The sequence below is a fragment of the Anser brachyrhynchus genome (genome assembly GCF_964034855.1).
Source record: "Anser brachyrhynchus genome assembly, chromosome: 5".
NCBI lineage: Eukaryota > Metazoa > Chordata > Aves > Anseriformes > Anatidae > Anser > Anser brachyrhynchus.
Window position 1 is genome coordinate 27,459,905 of NC_137699.1, and position 17,141 is coordinate 27,477,045.

Sequence of the window (17,141 nt, forward strand, 5' to 3'; positions counted from 1 at the left end):
CCCTATCATCTGAGTAATTTGCATTTGGACTCTTGATACAAACATTTCCAATGCTTCCCAACTGATCAGAATTAAACTGAATTAAGAACACACACGCAAACCAAAAGAAAATTATTCCATTGCCCAATTCAGCTCACTATCCTAACTAGACTCTCCATAGTAGTTTAATCCCATAAAATCTCAAAGTAAAGCCTGTTATGATACAAAAGGAAAGTGCAAAGCTCCCATTTTAAGGACTAGTTACAACTCATTAAGGTAAGGACACATATAATTTGAAGCATTAGAATGTATGCTGAAATATAATTAGCGGCTATGAATCAAACCTGGGTGGATTAAACTAATTCCTGGAATGTTATTATGGAGAGTACCTTGTGGAGAAAGAATGATCCTTCTGTTTGCACAGCAACTAAACAGCTTCAATTTACTTTTAAAATTGACTTGAATGGAGATAAAGGCCCAGCATTTCAAACGTGGCCTTCTAAATATAATCAGCCTGAATTATGCCTGTTTCACACTGCAGCACTTGCAACCTGGTTACAGGCAGCAGGGATAAGGCTGCACTCAGCTTACTTCACTGCTTAATTTATATGGTAATTACCACACCACAGCCAGAATGGAGAGCATCTGCCAAAACTGAAGGCCCCACAATAATAAAACTGACATGTGCTGTGATATTGTTGAAGTGCTGACTAAGAAACTTCTTTTATCTCCTCTTGAAGCTATAAAATGGTATTCGTGTTATTACTAGCAGGGAATTTTAACAGCCTTGCATTGACAGCAATTATGTAACACATGCACAAAACAATAGAGTTTCACATCACTTAATAAATCCTTGAGCTCTCTTAGCTCCAGATCTCTCGCTGGCTGGATTTTATGGTCTGGTAGTTCTATCTGACCTTCAGAACACTGAAGTATACAAACCACAAAAGAACCAGAAAATTATTAGAAACAACTGGCTTTTCTCCCTGTTAGATCCGTTTAATGAAGAGAGCGTGATGCATAATCATGGAGGTTAATTAAAAGATTTACTCACTCACTTTTCTCTGTAGCTAAATGGTGTTGCAAACCCCTGGCAATAAAACAAGTGAGATACAGATGTGACTTTTCATATCAAGAACATCCTTTTATCAAACAACACTTCCTCAAAAAAAAAATCTCAAGTCCTATACCATGTAATAATAAAACAAATTCAATCATTTATCACTAATAAGTGTTCTGTTATTTTTTATGAGAATATAAATATACAATTAATGTTGGGAGTCTAAATTTTCATTATTAGCTCATTTTCCTGCTGATCTCTCCATATAAAATATATATTATAAAACTTTTGTGTTCTTTATATATATATATAGCATAAATATATGCCGTATACATATATTTGTATATATTTTTGTGTGTACATGTAAACACACATATTTTGTATATATTTTATATACGCCATTTATGTATTAGAATTTATACCAAAAGATAAATTCATATGGAGTAAATCAGTCCTCCTCCTCCTCCAAGCAAAAATTATTTGGCATGTATATATATTGAAAAACAACCAACACTTTCAATTTCAGAAACTGGACAGTAACAGAAAGTCTTGTGGTAGTGAGACCAAATATACCTGCTATCAAAGTTATTCATACAGTAAATGCAAACACTGAGAATTCAGTTTCCTTACCGTTTACGACTGGAAAGATGCTAGCTTGTTACTAAGTTTGCATGTTATATTTGCATGAATTCACTACACACCAGTTATTTCTCTCCACACTTCACATCTACACTCCTAATCTATTTATAGGTTACACTTTATATGTATCATTCATGAAGAGTTTGATGAATACATCCGTAAATGTTAAATCTCATCTTTCTCTACAAATCAGGCCATACTCTCTACACGTTCTCTACAGGAGTTTTGCCCTTCCTTGAATGCACTTATTTCAAGTTTATTATTACTATGTAAGTTTGAATTAATTAAAGACATATCTTCCAGAGAAAGTACCCAGAAACCATCATGGCACTGTACTTCAAAATACTCTTACAAGTCCACAGTGCCTTCCATTATAAACAAAACCAAGAAAGTAGTTGTTCTTTTGTTGCTTTATTACTCTAAAAATTCTCTGCTGCTCTTGCTATTGCTCTGTAGTCACTTTCCTCAGTACTGCTTTCTAGCTTCATTCATCAAAACAATAGTAATAAAAACACTTGTCAGAATGCAAATTAGATTTGATTTCCCCAATTAACTTGAGTGACAAATTAGTACAAGATATCACATGACAGTGACAATTCTAGCAATAAACAACTCTAATTACTTTCCCAATCACACAGGTAGGCAGAACTGTTAAACACATGATAATTTCCAAAAAGTGCTATATTTATAAACAAGCCATCTTATCCTAATGTAAGAAATGTAAGAATCTTTAGCTTTGTTTTTTTTTTTTTTTTTTTTTTTTTGATAGAACACTGACTGCTAAACCTGCACTGGAAAAACACTTCTTCCATAAGAAGATTTTATGAAATTTAGACAGTAATACACATAGCTTCAACAAAAAGGATGAAGTCCTGTGGATTGGTCCTCAGGAACAAGGAACTTCCTGCACTTTCTTAATAGTTTCTATTACACTTAAACCTATAGCAGATGACAGGCATGATATGTTCATTTCCCATAGAATAAGGGCTCCTTGCTGAGATACAGTACTTTCCCTTCAGATTTCTTTGCAGGAAAGCTTTGATTTACAGAGAGAAAAGCAAACAGGAATAAAACCAACAACAACAACAACGTCTGCTAGAATCATATTTTCATGTTTGTATAAGCACTTACCCAATTTTCATCTTTTTTCCAGGAACACCTCAGAAAGTGAAACCTTTCAGAACATTGAAAGTTAAACATTCTTTTAGCAAAAATATACTCTTTAATATTCAATACATATGTACATCTCTACCACGTTATATTATCCTACTTCGCAATAGGGCATTAGAGAAGATAAATTCACTCAGAGAAATGTCTATAGCCTTTCACGTCTAACCAAAGACTACCAGCAGTGCACACAGAAAAGACTACGCGCCCATACGTATGTTGCATATGCAACAATGACTAGATCCCACCAGAAAGGGATGGGGAACTTCCTGCATGTCACAAAGAAGACAATTATATGAAGAATACAGAGATGCTCTAACAAACAGGTGGTCACAAAGGGCATAAAAGGGAGATTCTTCGTATGGAGGCGTGTTTAATTTTGACTGCATTTTGTGTTTGGGGAAAAGAATTGATTGTGTTATTTGGCAATCAATTTGTGTAAAGACAATTACACTTGCCTTTCATAGTTTCTAAAGTACATGTCCAGAAAGTCTCAGTCTACTATCCCTCTTCATGAGCAGAGACCTCAATGATAAGGATATAAGCAAGCCTGAATAAAAACTCTTCACCACAGCCCTGAAACTAAGTACTGTGGAAAACAAAATTCATCCTTCTGCAAAAAGGATGTTCCTAGTCCCATCACACTAATCTGTTTATACATTTTCCATGAAAGAATCTCAAAGTATATATGAGGCACTGTTCATAATGTTAGCTTCCTTTCTTCCAGAAGAGCATTCTGCCCACTGCTAGGCTAGAGAGATAACGTCCTTCTAACTTATGCTGTTTTGGCCCTGAATTTTGTGTTCCTTAATGATTATCTTAATTTCCTCCAGCAATGTCCTTCCTCCCTTCAAACTTCATGATGTAGGGGGTGGGTCACTCGTTTGTGGCAAGGAGAATGGAGTTAGAGCTATTGAGATGAAAATTGTTGGGGTTGAAGAAAGAGAAGAACTCTAAGACAGATGCTAACTTTCTAGGTTGTTTCTGAAAGAAGAGGCATAATCATGACCGTGATTGGTAGTATGCTTTCTACTTATGGCTGCTTGGATGTGTTGGCACGCGCTGAGCATTTCTAGCAAACACAGCCCAGCAATGCACAGGAATGCACAATCTGGGAATCGGAAAACAGATTCAGGCATGAGATGCCCAACTCTGCCAAACTAGCAACCATATGTAACAAAAGGTTACGTATTTACGTAATTTTTCCATTAAAATGTGTATGCTTTTAGCTTTTCAGACTCCTAATAAGAGAAAATATTTTAGGTGAAGATTTTCTGGAGAGGGAACAGCCCAGTTTCCTAAGTATTTTTTGATGCTGGTATGCACTGTGCAACATGACAAAAAACATGCTGTGTAATTAGACTATTTATATCAATGAGGCTAAACTTCCAAAGCTTTTCTCAAACCAACTTTCTTGGACTCTGTAAACAGGATTACAATGTTTCTGAAAAGAAAAGTATTACATTCTTGTTAGAAATACTGCTGTTGTCACCTCATGAAAGTGTTTCTAGAAGCCAAAAAAAAAGCGACAACAAAAACACACAGAAATACTGGCTTTCAACTGAGCTTTTTCGTAAAACTGATTAACAGATGTATCACAGTATGCCATCAGTTTGTATTAATATATTAATTGTAATATCCATTTTATGATACATTTAATGAAATATAAGTATACTTATAAGAATCATTCCGAAAATACATAAATGATTATACAGCTTCAACTGAAATACATGAGATGTCAACACCAACATTACAGATATTTATAATAAAAGTTAACATCCTGGTAGCATACTTAAGAGGCTTTTGGCTTAGTAACCCCATGTGTTTGTCAAATAGTTTGACGTAGTTTACAAGAGTATCAGCACCCTGTGCATCTGCTATGTGCTTTACATCCTCCACATTTACAACTGCTGTTTGATTACACATCCATCTTGTCCTAACAAGTTGAAATGACTCAAGATTACAAGTTCTGCTACACACTTTGTACATGCAGACATCCAGGCACACATGCATGAACATTTACAGCCACAGAATTTCTTTTATGTTGACATTTATTGTAGACTCTGACTTACATAACCATCAGCCCTAAGACAGAAGGTTGCAGCTATCTGCTACTTAATGAATGATCAAGACCTTAACACTCACCCATAAAGGATATCCTGTACCTACATACATGTTGCAGAAGGTTTTCTCCACACCAGCCCTGTTACACTTCTCTCATTCTGAATGTGATGTATTAGGGCAAAAGGACAAATATAGCCTTTCCCTACAACACTTGCAGAGAAACAGAGGCTTTTCCTTGACTATTCCTCCTTAGTGCACAGGGTGCAAGCAGGCCAACAGAAACAAGTTTTCTTTCCAACAGAGATTAAAGAATAGTGCTAACTGGCAGCAAAGAATGAAGAACTCCTAAATTTGCCAGCAGAGGACTGTAACAACAGGCAAACAACTTCTTCTTGCCTCAGTAGGACAACCACATCTCAGTGATGTAAATCTTATGCTATGTACTACCCAGATAGATTATTAATCATCAATCATTAATAAATAAAAAAGCAAATACAGGAACACTGTTACATTATAATTGTCAAGGTCAGTGAGAACAGAGGGTATTTATGACAGCACAGAAGAATATAATAGAATACAAGCAAATTAGTTTCTGCAAATTCTGTCATCACCTATGACAAAATACATTTCTAGTAACAATCCGTTTGATGGTGTCAAATTCCATTTATAAATAAAGATAACTAGGAAAGCAGCATAGATACAATTAAATTTAAATTATGTCAAGGACATGAAACTGGAGGAGCTTTTAGACAATGGCTATAAATAGCACTACAATGAATTTAGAGATGGGTGAGTAGTCAAAGATGGTTTGTTTGCTGTTTTAAGATGGCAAACACCATAATATATAGGAGAAAAAGAAAAGAAAGAAAGGTCAACTCTAGAGAATAAAATGAGATTATATGGAAGACATTGGGAAAGAGAATGGGAACAAATATAGTGGCTAGAGGATAAAACAGACAAAAGACTTCCTTTGTTCAAAAGCAGCTGAGAGAAGTATGGGAAGCGAGCTGCTTCTCAGTTTTCTTCTACACATTCTGGTAGAAACAATTAGCAGACTCTTCCTTAATACAGTCAAAAACCACATTTTGGGATAAGGAAAATCACATTACATCAAGAGAGAATTTGAACATTCTTATCTAGAAAATAAAATTATATTTAAATTAGGTCTCCTTGCAGGTATCATATTCAAGCAATGATTTTTCATACACAGTGTCAACACCTAACTAATATTTCTGAGAACCTTTGATGCAAGTTCACAACGTTACTTACCTTTGCATGGATGTTATTTAATTTAACTGGCTCCAGCATCTAGGTAAATATTATATTAATATATTTTCCATACAAAATAGAACCGTCATTAAGATTTTAACTGATTAATATTTTATATAATTTGGTATTAAATATTTATTATATATACAACATATATGGCATTATATTAAGTTGTAGCGCAATATATTGTTTTCAAATTGTTTATTATAAACACTTCTAACAGCTGCTTCATTCTTGTCAATAATACCGTGAAGAACAATCAAGAGATTGGAAATGTATTTTAATCATATGAGTGAAAAACTTACCTTTTATTAATGTTATTTAACTTTGCTCTCTTTGTGTGTATAGTAGGTGTTAAATGAAGGACGTTTAGATTTCATACTAATATTTTCTTCCAGATGAAAACACTATGACTTTTCATTCTGAAACAATTTTGTAGAATCACGGTGACAATTAATTATTTTAAAACTTGAATGAACAAGATCTTTTTGAAGCTTAGTGATAATTTAGCAGGCAACTTTAGCACCTGTTAGATAGTTTCTGAAGGAATAACAAAATAACAGTGGTACACCGCAACCTTCAGAAAAGTGGTCCTTTTTAACTTTATTAGGTAAAATTAAGTATGTATTATACGAATGCTGTAGTAAAAAAGATCTACCCGTATGGAGAAACATAAACTTATAGAGAAACTAGCACATTACATGGTATTATGTGAACTAAGAAAGATGTTTACTATTTATATGTTACTGCACAGCACACAGGAAGAGCCTACAAGGGCTAACAATGCATAAAGTAGTCAAAAGAAAACAAACAATTAAAAAACAACAACAACTATGATACCATAGACTATGGTCCTGTGTTCAAAAGTCTTAGCAATGAATTTTTGCAAAGACACTGTGATAGAAAACCATATTCCAGGATTGTACAGTTGACAAATTGTTCTCCAAATAAATGGAAGGACTTTATCTTGCCCTCTCCTTCCCATTAAATGGCAGAAGTAAGGAACAAATTATTCACCTCATTTGGAATTTGTCTAGTGCAGACACATGGTTAGGTGCATTGAATTCAGTCAGTTTCAGGGGAAAAGCTGGCATAAAATTATATATACAATTGTTGTTATCCTTATGCAGGTTCAGCCATGAAATGGTTTGAGAGATCTTCTCTAGCAATAAACAATAATTAATTTTATCCTGTGATTTCCTTCCTCACAGATATGCATTTTCCTGCACCACAAAGAACATTATCATGCCTTTTGGCTGAGCTCCTGCAGGTAATTTTACTTGACAACATCAATACTGATTTTCTGTTTTCATTCTGCACCACCTATACCAATTGCTTAACTTCCTGCAACATTCAGCTATTCAGAGAACAGAGTATGTGTAATTTTCAAATTCTATGAAAAAACACCTGGATAATTAACAATCACACATTGTGCTTTGCCACCATATTGACTAAACTTGGGGAAAAAAAATTACTATCGATGTACGGACATCTGATGATACTAAATTTAAAATTAAGCAAACTAAATTTAACTTACGGTTTAAAAGAACTTACTGGAAGTAAGAAGACTTTTTTTTTTTTTGTTAAGTAGGTACCACTATCTCAGTCATGCTAAGAGGTAACACATGTGTGTGTACACAATTATGTGCAGTTGTGATATATATTTTAAATATATTTGAATTTATATATTTAACAAAAACACTAAAACAAGCATCTGTGGCTAGTTTTTGGCAGGAAGGAATGAGCCTCCAGGGTGAGGCATTTGAATTAAACATCCCTATAACACAGCAAAGGTGAAACTGTGTTACTTAAAGGCTTGCTTGGACATAGTAGGTTTAAATATATCTTCTATGAAGAAATTCAGCACATCACCAAATATGCTACTAGATCACAAATGGTCAACTAGTAGAAGCCTCAATTGAAAAATAACTACATTTATTATTCTTTCCATATAAAATTCTTTTCATTAATGCTCAGCAACACGCATTTGGCAGCTGAACATTTTTTTTTTGAAGCAGCAGTTAACAATGGAATTCACCAAACAAAGATAAGCTCAATGGTTTCCAGGAAACTGAAAGATGAAAGAATGTGCAGAGAGTCAGCCATGGTTTCAAATGAAGAACAAGTGAACTAAGGTCAAACTAAAACCTAAAAGAAATTCAACAAGGGCCCAGAAACCACGGTACAGATACATTTCAGTTGGATTGAAATTTCACAATACATTTCAACATGAATGCATACAATACATTCTTTGGTATATTAATTCACTGGAGACAATTTTTTTTGAAGTAAAGGAGGATCTCAGATTGCAAAACCCCTAGTTTCTTTACTTCAGGCCTAACAGTTCAGAAGATTTTCTGGTTTTTGTTTTTGGTTTTTTTGTTTGTTTTTGGTATTGATCGTAAAGTATATTAATGTCTCATTTTCCAGCCTTGTTTTGTGGTCTTGGTCCCAGACTCAGCTGAAACCATGAAGTCTAACAGCATATATGAGGTAAGGTGTTGTGGAGGCATCCATAAATGTTATAATTTCAGAAGCCAGTGCCTACCAAATAGCCTCCTCCAGAAATATTACAAATGTATTCTTCCCTCATGAAGAGAGGGTCAGAGTACAGCTACAGTTGTACAAATCCATTTGAACAATTTCTTCATATTGCAGTAGTGGAAGAAACACAGCATTCTCTCCCCCAGCAAAAACAAAACTTTGTGAAGTTAACTTTATACCTACTGCAAGTTACTACCTAATACATACAGCTAAATTCTGCTAGTTAATCTATCCATTATTTCCACATAGGAAACAAAAAAAATAATTATTATCTGATGGATTTTTTTAAATAAATTGTTAAAAGTTCTCTCTCAGACATTTGTAAAATATTCTGTTTTAAAAGTATAAAGTCCAATACAACCGTGCATTCAGAAATAACATTCCTAACTTCTGACAAATCACCTCCTCAACTCAGAGCAGAGAATTTATTTCTAGTTTTACACAGAGAATTACAGTAGTTTAGGAAAGAGTAAAGAAGAACTTTAAATACAACATGAATCTTAACACAATTGAATTGGCTAAGCTAGAAAAACAGCAGTGTTAGAAGCTGCACACCTGGTATCGTGCCAAAAGTGAGACAAAATCTCTTACAACCTGTATTTTACACCATAGAAATGACGTTTTCACCAGTGTAACATTCCCTAGAACCATGCCCAGGCATTCCTCTGCTGACATACAGTGAAGAGTGCCACCTATTGAACCTCAAACAGTATTTCCTAAAATACTGACTTTTTTTTTCAGGAAACATAACATCTACATACATGCCCCTCACCCCAATCATTCAGATCAGATTTCTGTCACAGTTTCTAGGCAGAGACCACTTTTGCTGCTAATGTTGATACAGAATTGATGGCCAAAATATTACTTTGGTATATAATCAAGGCACCCAGTCCATACTGCATAAAAGTTAACCGATTTTAGGCATTCTGACTCTGAAAATAACACCTGCTTGCTAACTTACATAGATTGGATGCACAGACTCTCACAACAAATTAGAAAAAAAAATATAGCCAATTATGTAGCTTGCATCATAATACCATGCTGTTCTGTCTAAATCTTCCTTAGTAGTAACTATATTTTCCAGAAATAAGACTAAATGGCATCAAGGACATGAAACTAAAAAATAAGTATCTTCTGGAAGCAGTGCTTCATTCACCCTCTAAAGGTATCTCACAGAAGACCTTATACACAAATATTTCATATCCATATGCTATGATCTCACAGCACAGAGCAAGAGCTGATGGCAATACACGTTATGTCCCCTTAAGCCTTACTAGGTGCTGCATAGCGTGCAGCAAAGCTAGCCTGGCCATGAGTTACACCGGTACAGACAAACTTTGTGTTTTTAACACTGTAAATAAATATTACAGTCTTTCAGTTTAGACTTCTAAATGCCCACACGTTCTAGCCAAGGATAAATGTCCAGTATGTTGCAAATGTTTGCCTGCAGGCTGATACCAAAAAATACTGTTATCAAGTCTTGGAACATTGATATTCAAAATACTTGAATAAGTCAGCAGCCCACCGCATTTCCCAGGCATGTGGTAGACCAGCACAGAGTTCCCAGACGCATTTCCTCAGATTGTGTTTGTCCCATTAACAAGGTCAGTAGTGACAAAAGGTGATATAAAGGTCAATGAACAGGAAACGATGACAGTATACAGACTTATTTTATCTGCTGACCCATTAACCTATTCAATATACTGAAGTTCCACAGAATTCCTCTAGTTATTTGCCTCCCATGTTTTAACTAACAGTTGCATAGTAGATAGAGCGGTGTATTAAAAGGAAGTTTTGGTACTTTGAGCAGATAAGAGCTAAATATACTGACTTACTGTAAATTTCACACACGTGAGTGAACAGTCTCTAAACCGAGACTGCCTCCTTGTCTGAAGCCTTGTTCCCATACTCTGTAAATACACAAAATGAACTGATACCTGGAAGAATGCATGCTAATTGACCACTGTTTTTTTTCCTTCAATGCAAAGACTAGTAGGGAATAGTATTTATCCTAACTGATCTGCAGAATGAAAGCCCACTACTGAAATAAGGACATCCAAAAGCCAAAGGTGGACTACAGGGATTTTTGGTCTACACACAAGAAATTGATTTATACAATATACAGTCATTAAAAATTTACTGTTTTTCTTTAAATCCAGTGATAATAAAGATTACTACCTGAGAAACGTGCAGATCCTTTCCCTTGTAGGAGCAAAAAAATCAACAGGTTGAGCGGCTGTCAGGAGATCTCCAGTCCAACCTCTTGCTTCAAGCAAGGTCAGCAATGAGATCAGATGTAATGGTTTATGGCTTTGATCAGGCAGGTCCACAAAATTTCTAAGGATGGAGATTTCACAGTCTCTCCATGCAACCTGCTTCCCATTCTTAATTAACTCAGAGCTATTTTTTTCCCTTTAAATACAATTGGAAACTCCCCATTTCAATTTATGAACAATATCTCATTCTCCCACAACGTATATCAGTAAAGATACTACAGCTCTGTCCTGGATGTGATACTCTAGGTAGAGTCTCATGAGTACTAATTAAAGGGAAGTAATTATTTCCCTTAATCTTCTGACTATGCTCATGTTGCCATAGCCAAGTAGGCTGTTACCCTTCATCCCTGCAGGGAACTCTGCTGGCTCGTGCTGCCCTAACGTCCACAACTACAGCAGGTCCTTTTCAACAGGGCTGCTCTCTAGCCAGTCAGACTCCAGCTCAGCTTGTTGGAGGGAGAGGCTCCTCTGCAGTGTAGAACTCTGCATTTGTCCTTGATGAATGTCTTAAAGTTCCTGTAAACCCTCTCCTCCAGCCTAAATCCTGCTTAGTGGCAGTCCTGCCCTCCAGCTTATTGAGTAGATCTAGTCATTTCATCATAGAAAGCAATCAGGTTCATCAAGCATGACGTAACCCTTGGTAAATCACAGAATGGCCGAGGTTGGCCATTCTAGATCTGGATCTAGATCTGGAGATCATCTAGTCCAGCCCCTGTTAAGCAGAGCCGCCTAGAGCACGTTGCACAGGATGGCATCCAGGTGGGTTTTGAATATCTCCAGAAAAGGAGAATCGACAGCCTCTCTGGGCAACCTGTTCCAGTGCTCAGTCACCCTCAGAGAAAGAGATGTGTTCTCATATTCAGCTGGAACTTCAAATGTTCACCCATGCTCACTGTCCCCAGTCACCACCTTCCTCATTTGCACAGCTCTTTCATCTCAATTAACCATAATGATACCTCTTGCTAATGTAGCAAAAGAGTTTGTAGTAAAAATTTGCTTTATCATGTTACCCGTGCCAGCTTTCACCTCAAGCCAGTTTCTCATACACTGCTGAATTAGTTTGTCTTCCCCACATAGCACTTTCTATGGAGAAACAAAAGCCTTCCAATCTCAAAGCAGAAACCTAACACTAAACATGTTCAAATCTTAAAAATCTGCATATATATCCAGTTTTTGACTGCTAGTGGCAGCTCAGTAATGCCCTAATGTTCTTTTGAGCCCTCAGCAGTTTCATTGGATCTTATATAAGACAAACCTTCAAAGTTTTGTTCAAAGTTATTAAAAAAAAAGATTTAGAGATTTTCTTTCTGTGCTCTTCAAAAGATCTATGAGGGATTCAACATATAAACAAATGCCAATATCAGCTTTCAGACCAAATGACAACTGTACCATCTTAGGACTCTTCTTTTTAATTCATCTGCTTTAGAATGTTTTGTTTATTTTCTCCCTAATTCTCCTCTGTATAGATTGTTTTATAGCTCTTTAAGATTAAACAGCACAGATTAAACAGTACATTTACAATGTATATGTCAAAAAGGATTTAAAAGAATTCTTGAAGTCCTTGAGGTTCCCCTGCCACCATTTTTTTAAGTTATATTTCCTTATTGTAACTTGAGAGTAATGTAATAAATTATACTCACTGAAAAAGAATAGTAATCTTCTACTTGAGAGAGGCACATAGTTCTGCAAGTTCAGACTTGTTAGTCCTGACTCTATGACTTAGGACTAAACAATTTCTGCCTACTAGGATAATGATAGGATCCTCTTAGATTTTAAGTTGACTTCTCTCTACCCACTTTTGAGTAAAAGTAGCAATAAGGACATGATGTGATGTACTTGTTCTAATTATGTAATGATTTTTTACTACCATTTTACTTACATGTTCATTTTTTAATGGCCCTCGCCTCTATGACATTCATGCATCAAATGAAAATTAAGTACAGAAATATACTAAATGAATTCAGCAGAACTAAACCACACAATAACTTAGTACACACAGCATTCCCACTAGACCTGGTCATCCAAAGAATGCTGAATTATATGAACCATAAAAAATGCTTTACAGATGTATTTACACATGATTGTTTATAAATGGTATCCCCCTCTGGGGAAGAGAGAAGAGCAATTTTTTTCACTTTGAAAGACACTATGTTAATCAAAAAGATGCATTACAACTGAAAAATGCCTCCCAGATTAAGAAAGCTTATTTGAGACTTTTGCTTGTATATTTCTTAAGGAGCTCCTTCAGGAATTTACAAAGGGTTGCAGAACTGGATTTTGTTGTGAAGACAAATGAAATTATAAACTCCGAAGTTTTCAAATTGACGAAAAAAAATAGGAGACTTACAAAATTTCTCCGTAGGGATTTCAGTTGATGATCTATCTCTTTCAGACGATTTTGTTGATCACGATGTTCCTTATTGTCTCGCAGAACCTTCTCACCTGGAACTGCTTCTAGGCTTCTGTTTGCATAAACTAGAGACTCCTGATGAAAGAAAGATTAGGCAGAAATTAAACACATGACTTTGTATTGCTTCACAGCCAGAAGAGCATTTCGTTGACTTCCATCAGGAAAACATGGAAATCTTTAGAATAACCAGGGACAGTAAGCAAGGGGTTGAAAAGCTTCCTCCTATCACTGATACAGGGAACAGAATTAGGACATCACTGACAACTCTCAGAAGAGAACAGAAGAATCAGAACTGAAGTGTAAGCTTTGTTTACTAGACATCACAGTAAATAAGAAGAAACCCTCTCTCACAGTTCAAGTGTGAGTTAGATGTGCAACTGTTATTAAAGACACATTCTGATATCCTGCAGTAGCTTTGGATCAGATTCTGAAATTTGTATCAGTGCTGAATACATTTGAGATTCAATATAGTCTTATTACATGCAAGAAAGGAAAGTAATTTAGATAATTATGAATGACATTAAGATCATTGAGACATTTAGATCATTAAGAATGGCAAATATTGGCAAAACAGCAAAGTTATCTTGTATTTGGAAAAAAGCAGGACTTTCTGTTGCAAACCAAGGATCCTGTATAAGAATCCAAGTAAACCAGTAAGGGAGAGGAAAAAAACTAAAAACCTGTTAGTCAATTCAACCCAAAGGAACACAAGCAACCATTTAAGAAAAACATACTCTTTTCATTTTTATTATCAGAAGCAGCTCAAGTTATCTTAATAAACACACGCAAGCAGAACAATTTCAGTTAACGTCTTAATCAGAAAGGAGAATAATCTTTACAATTTCTCAACTATAAGGTATAAAAAACTGTAAGCATCTCAAAACATTTTTATGAACATCAGACAAAGCTATGAGCTCTGAAATCTAAACCATTATATGCCTGAAAATAAACTTATTTTAAACACAGTACAAATCTTTGAATATGTATTTACAATCAGCAGTAGTTGGGTATGCCACAATCCCAGCAATTTTTTCCTATAACTGACAAAGGTATAAGCAGCAGCATCTGTTAATGACTGGAATCTCTCAAAACTGGACTCAAGTTTAATGTGAAGACCACCAAAAGCCAAAATTGTTAATATTGAGTGTCTAAAACTTGGCTTCTAAATACAGAGAGAGTTTATTAGTTAAATATAATGCCCAACAGCAAGAAAACTGCATGAGTTACATCTACATAGAACACACCAAAAAAAAAAAAAAAGGGATTTATTTAAACTTGTGTTTATTAATACATGAAACAAGGATAGCAACTTTATATCTGTGATATAAATACAGATTTGGCAAATGAGCCCAAAGTATAACTGACTCTCCCTCTAATAAGATGATTTGCATGGTTTTGTTTTCCCAGGGATTTTAATTCAAGTTAAACCTTCCATGGAATCCTGGGGGAGAAAAGGGGAAGAGCAGTATCATATTTCACTTTTTCATTGTAAAAAATTTATAGTTATTTCTGCAATTACATTCCTAAATCCAATCTTTTGATCTGTGCATATATAGAGGCATTGTCATCCAAGCAGTTAGTGCTCAGTATGGATTAGAGTTGCAGTTATCATTTGGTTTAAAAAACAATGTTATGAACACAACTAAGAATATGCATTAGTGGTACTGAGAAATCACTGAATACTTTAGTGATTTAATTCTTTTTTTCATTGCACGTGTTGTATGCAAGGACTCCTGGCTGACATTTTTATATGAACTCAGCCTTCAATCAAGAAGAGAGCTCGAACTGCAAACAGCATCTCTGAAAATATTGCTACAATACCAACTTGATTTTAAAAGGTAACAGTGAGTGGAGTCAAAATCAGAAAGGTAGTACCTTCAAAATTATTATCTTCTTCCCCCCATTTCCTGAAGCCAGCCTTATGCAGATCTCTGTCCTAGTCCATGTCACATTTTAGAGAGAAACAGCTCAGCTGCTGCATATACTTGTGAGCAAGCCCTTCAGACTTCAGGAAAACTGTGTATTGTGATGTATTTTTCTTTTTATCACACTGCATATGATTTTAAGCCTATTTGTTTCTCAAGTAAGTCAACACTGTTCAAGAAATTCCAAACTGAGCCTGATGACTTTACTCTCCACAAACTTTTCTTTAGTATTGATCTCTGCAATGATATCTAGCCAATTCTTATCAGAGAGTGGTGGATAAAAAACTTTAGCTCTGAACATTTACTAGAAAATGGGAGGAAAAAGTATTTGTTTCAACATTCACCCACACAAATATCCATGACTGATATAATTCTATTTAGCTCCAAGATTGCAAACCAAAATTTCTGTTGAATTCTATAAATCTCTGAGAAGAGAGGTCACAAGAATTTTAAATCCTAGCCCATAAACCAGCAGGCTAATAAGTAGTGGAAAACACAAAGCTGGAAAGCCTTGCACTATTTTCCTAAAGTTTTTTTTTTCTTTTTCTAGAGACCAGAATTTTAAAAAACAAACAAACAAACAAAAACTATAGAAAATAGTTGAATGAAAGTCAACAATTATAAAATACTCTTTTCCCTGTATTCTTGGGAATACCTACCAGCTGTAGTCTCAGCATATCAGCTGATATCTGACCACTATGGAGATTAAACTTCTGCTTTCACAGAAGTAGTTCTTACAGTCACATTTATCTCATCCCTGAACAGTAACTGATCAGAATTCACACCATATGAGCAAAGTTAAGACAAATTTTCTCCACATACTCATTTTATAACATAACATATTTCTCAAGATATCTGCATGAAGGGAAGTATTATGTCACAGAAAATATTTTATTGTCAATGTTTCAACTGTTTCAAAACATTTTATGTTTCTCATCATTTTGATCATTAAAAATGATCAAATTGATCATTAAAAATGATCAAAAAAATAAAATAGAGGTAAAAAATAAAATTATTACTTACACAAGGGAGGGTGTAAGTACTTAGCAACAATCAAAGCTGTAATGATCATAATATAAGTGGAAATACCCAGTATTTGAAGTGGCTAAAATTGTTTTGCATTTTCTTTGCTCTAAGACTTTAAAAATTAAAAACCAAACCAAATCAAAAAGCCACCTCCTGAAAGACAGTGGTGCCCTACAATCTTCTTGAGCCATAAAACAGGCTGATCAGTTTATTTACCTGCTTCTAACTTTGCCTTGAAGCAGAGATATCTGTCAAAATCATCCGTTTTAGTGAAGCAGAGGCATAGAGTATAGGCTATACGAGTTCATTAATGAAAACATCAGAATGTCTACAGAATCTTTCATCCCTTTGAGTAATCATTTAGTTTTAAACTGTTAACTATAGTTTTGTGCTATAATTGAAAAATTGGGTTTTTTTTTGATAAAAAGAAGCCAAACAGGTATGAAAGAATTCATCAAGGTAATAAATGACATTAAAGTAATTATCTTAATAAGATAATCAAGCAGACAGATATTATTGCTTCCTTAATCAGAGTCTCCATTGCTCTTTATTTTCAGGTAGTTTTGCAGTTGTTCAAGTTGGTAACTGAACATCATACTCAGTCTTAGCACTTTACATTCTTCATCCTACCATTTTCCTGTTTCTTCCAGGATTATATTGAATTTAATTTGTTCTTCCCCAAAAAATATTGAGTAAGACAAAAGCATTTTAAAAATATTTAATTAACTTGGCACCAAAACAAAGAAATGTTTCAGAGAGAAATTAGGTTCTGATGAGAAACA

General features: G+C 34.9%; 1 protein-coding gene across 3 annotated transcripts in view; it reads right to left on the minus strand.

Annotated features, from left to right (window-relative positions):
* The window catches only part of FSIP1 (fibrous sheath interacting protein 1), a 90,435-nt gene that overhangs the window by 49,080 nt on the left and 24,214 nt on the right, over positions 1-17,141 (minus strand). For all 3 annotated transcript variants that reach the window (XM_080595290.1, XM_080595288.1, XM_080595289.1), the window contains exon 11: positions 13,346-13,483. In XM_080595290.1, coding sequence (XP_080451416.1) covers positions 13,346-13,483 — 138 coding nt within the window. The remainder of the gene's footprint in view (positions 1-13,345; positions 13,484-17,141) is intronic.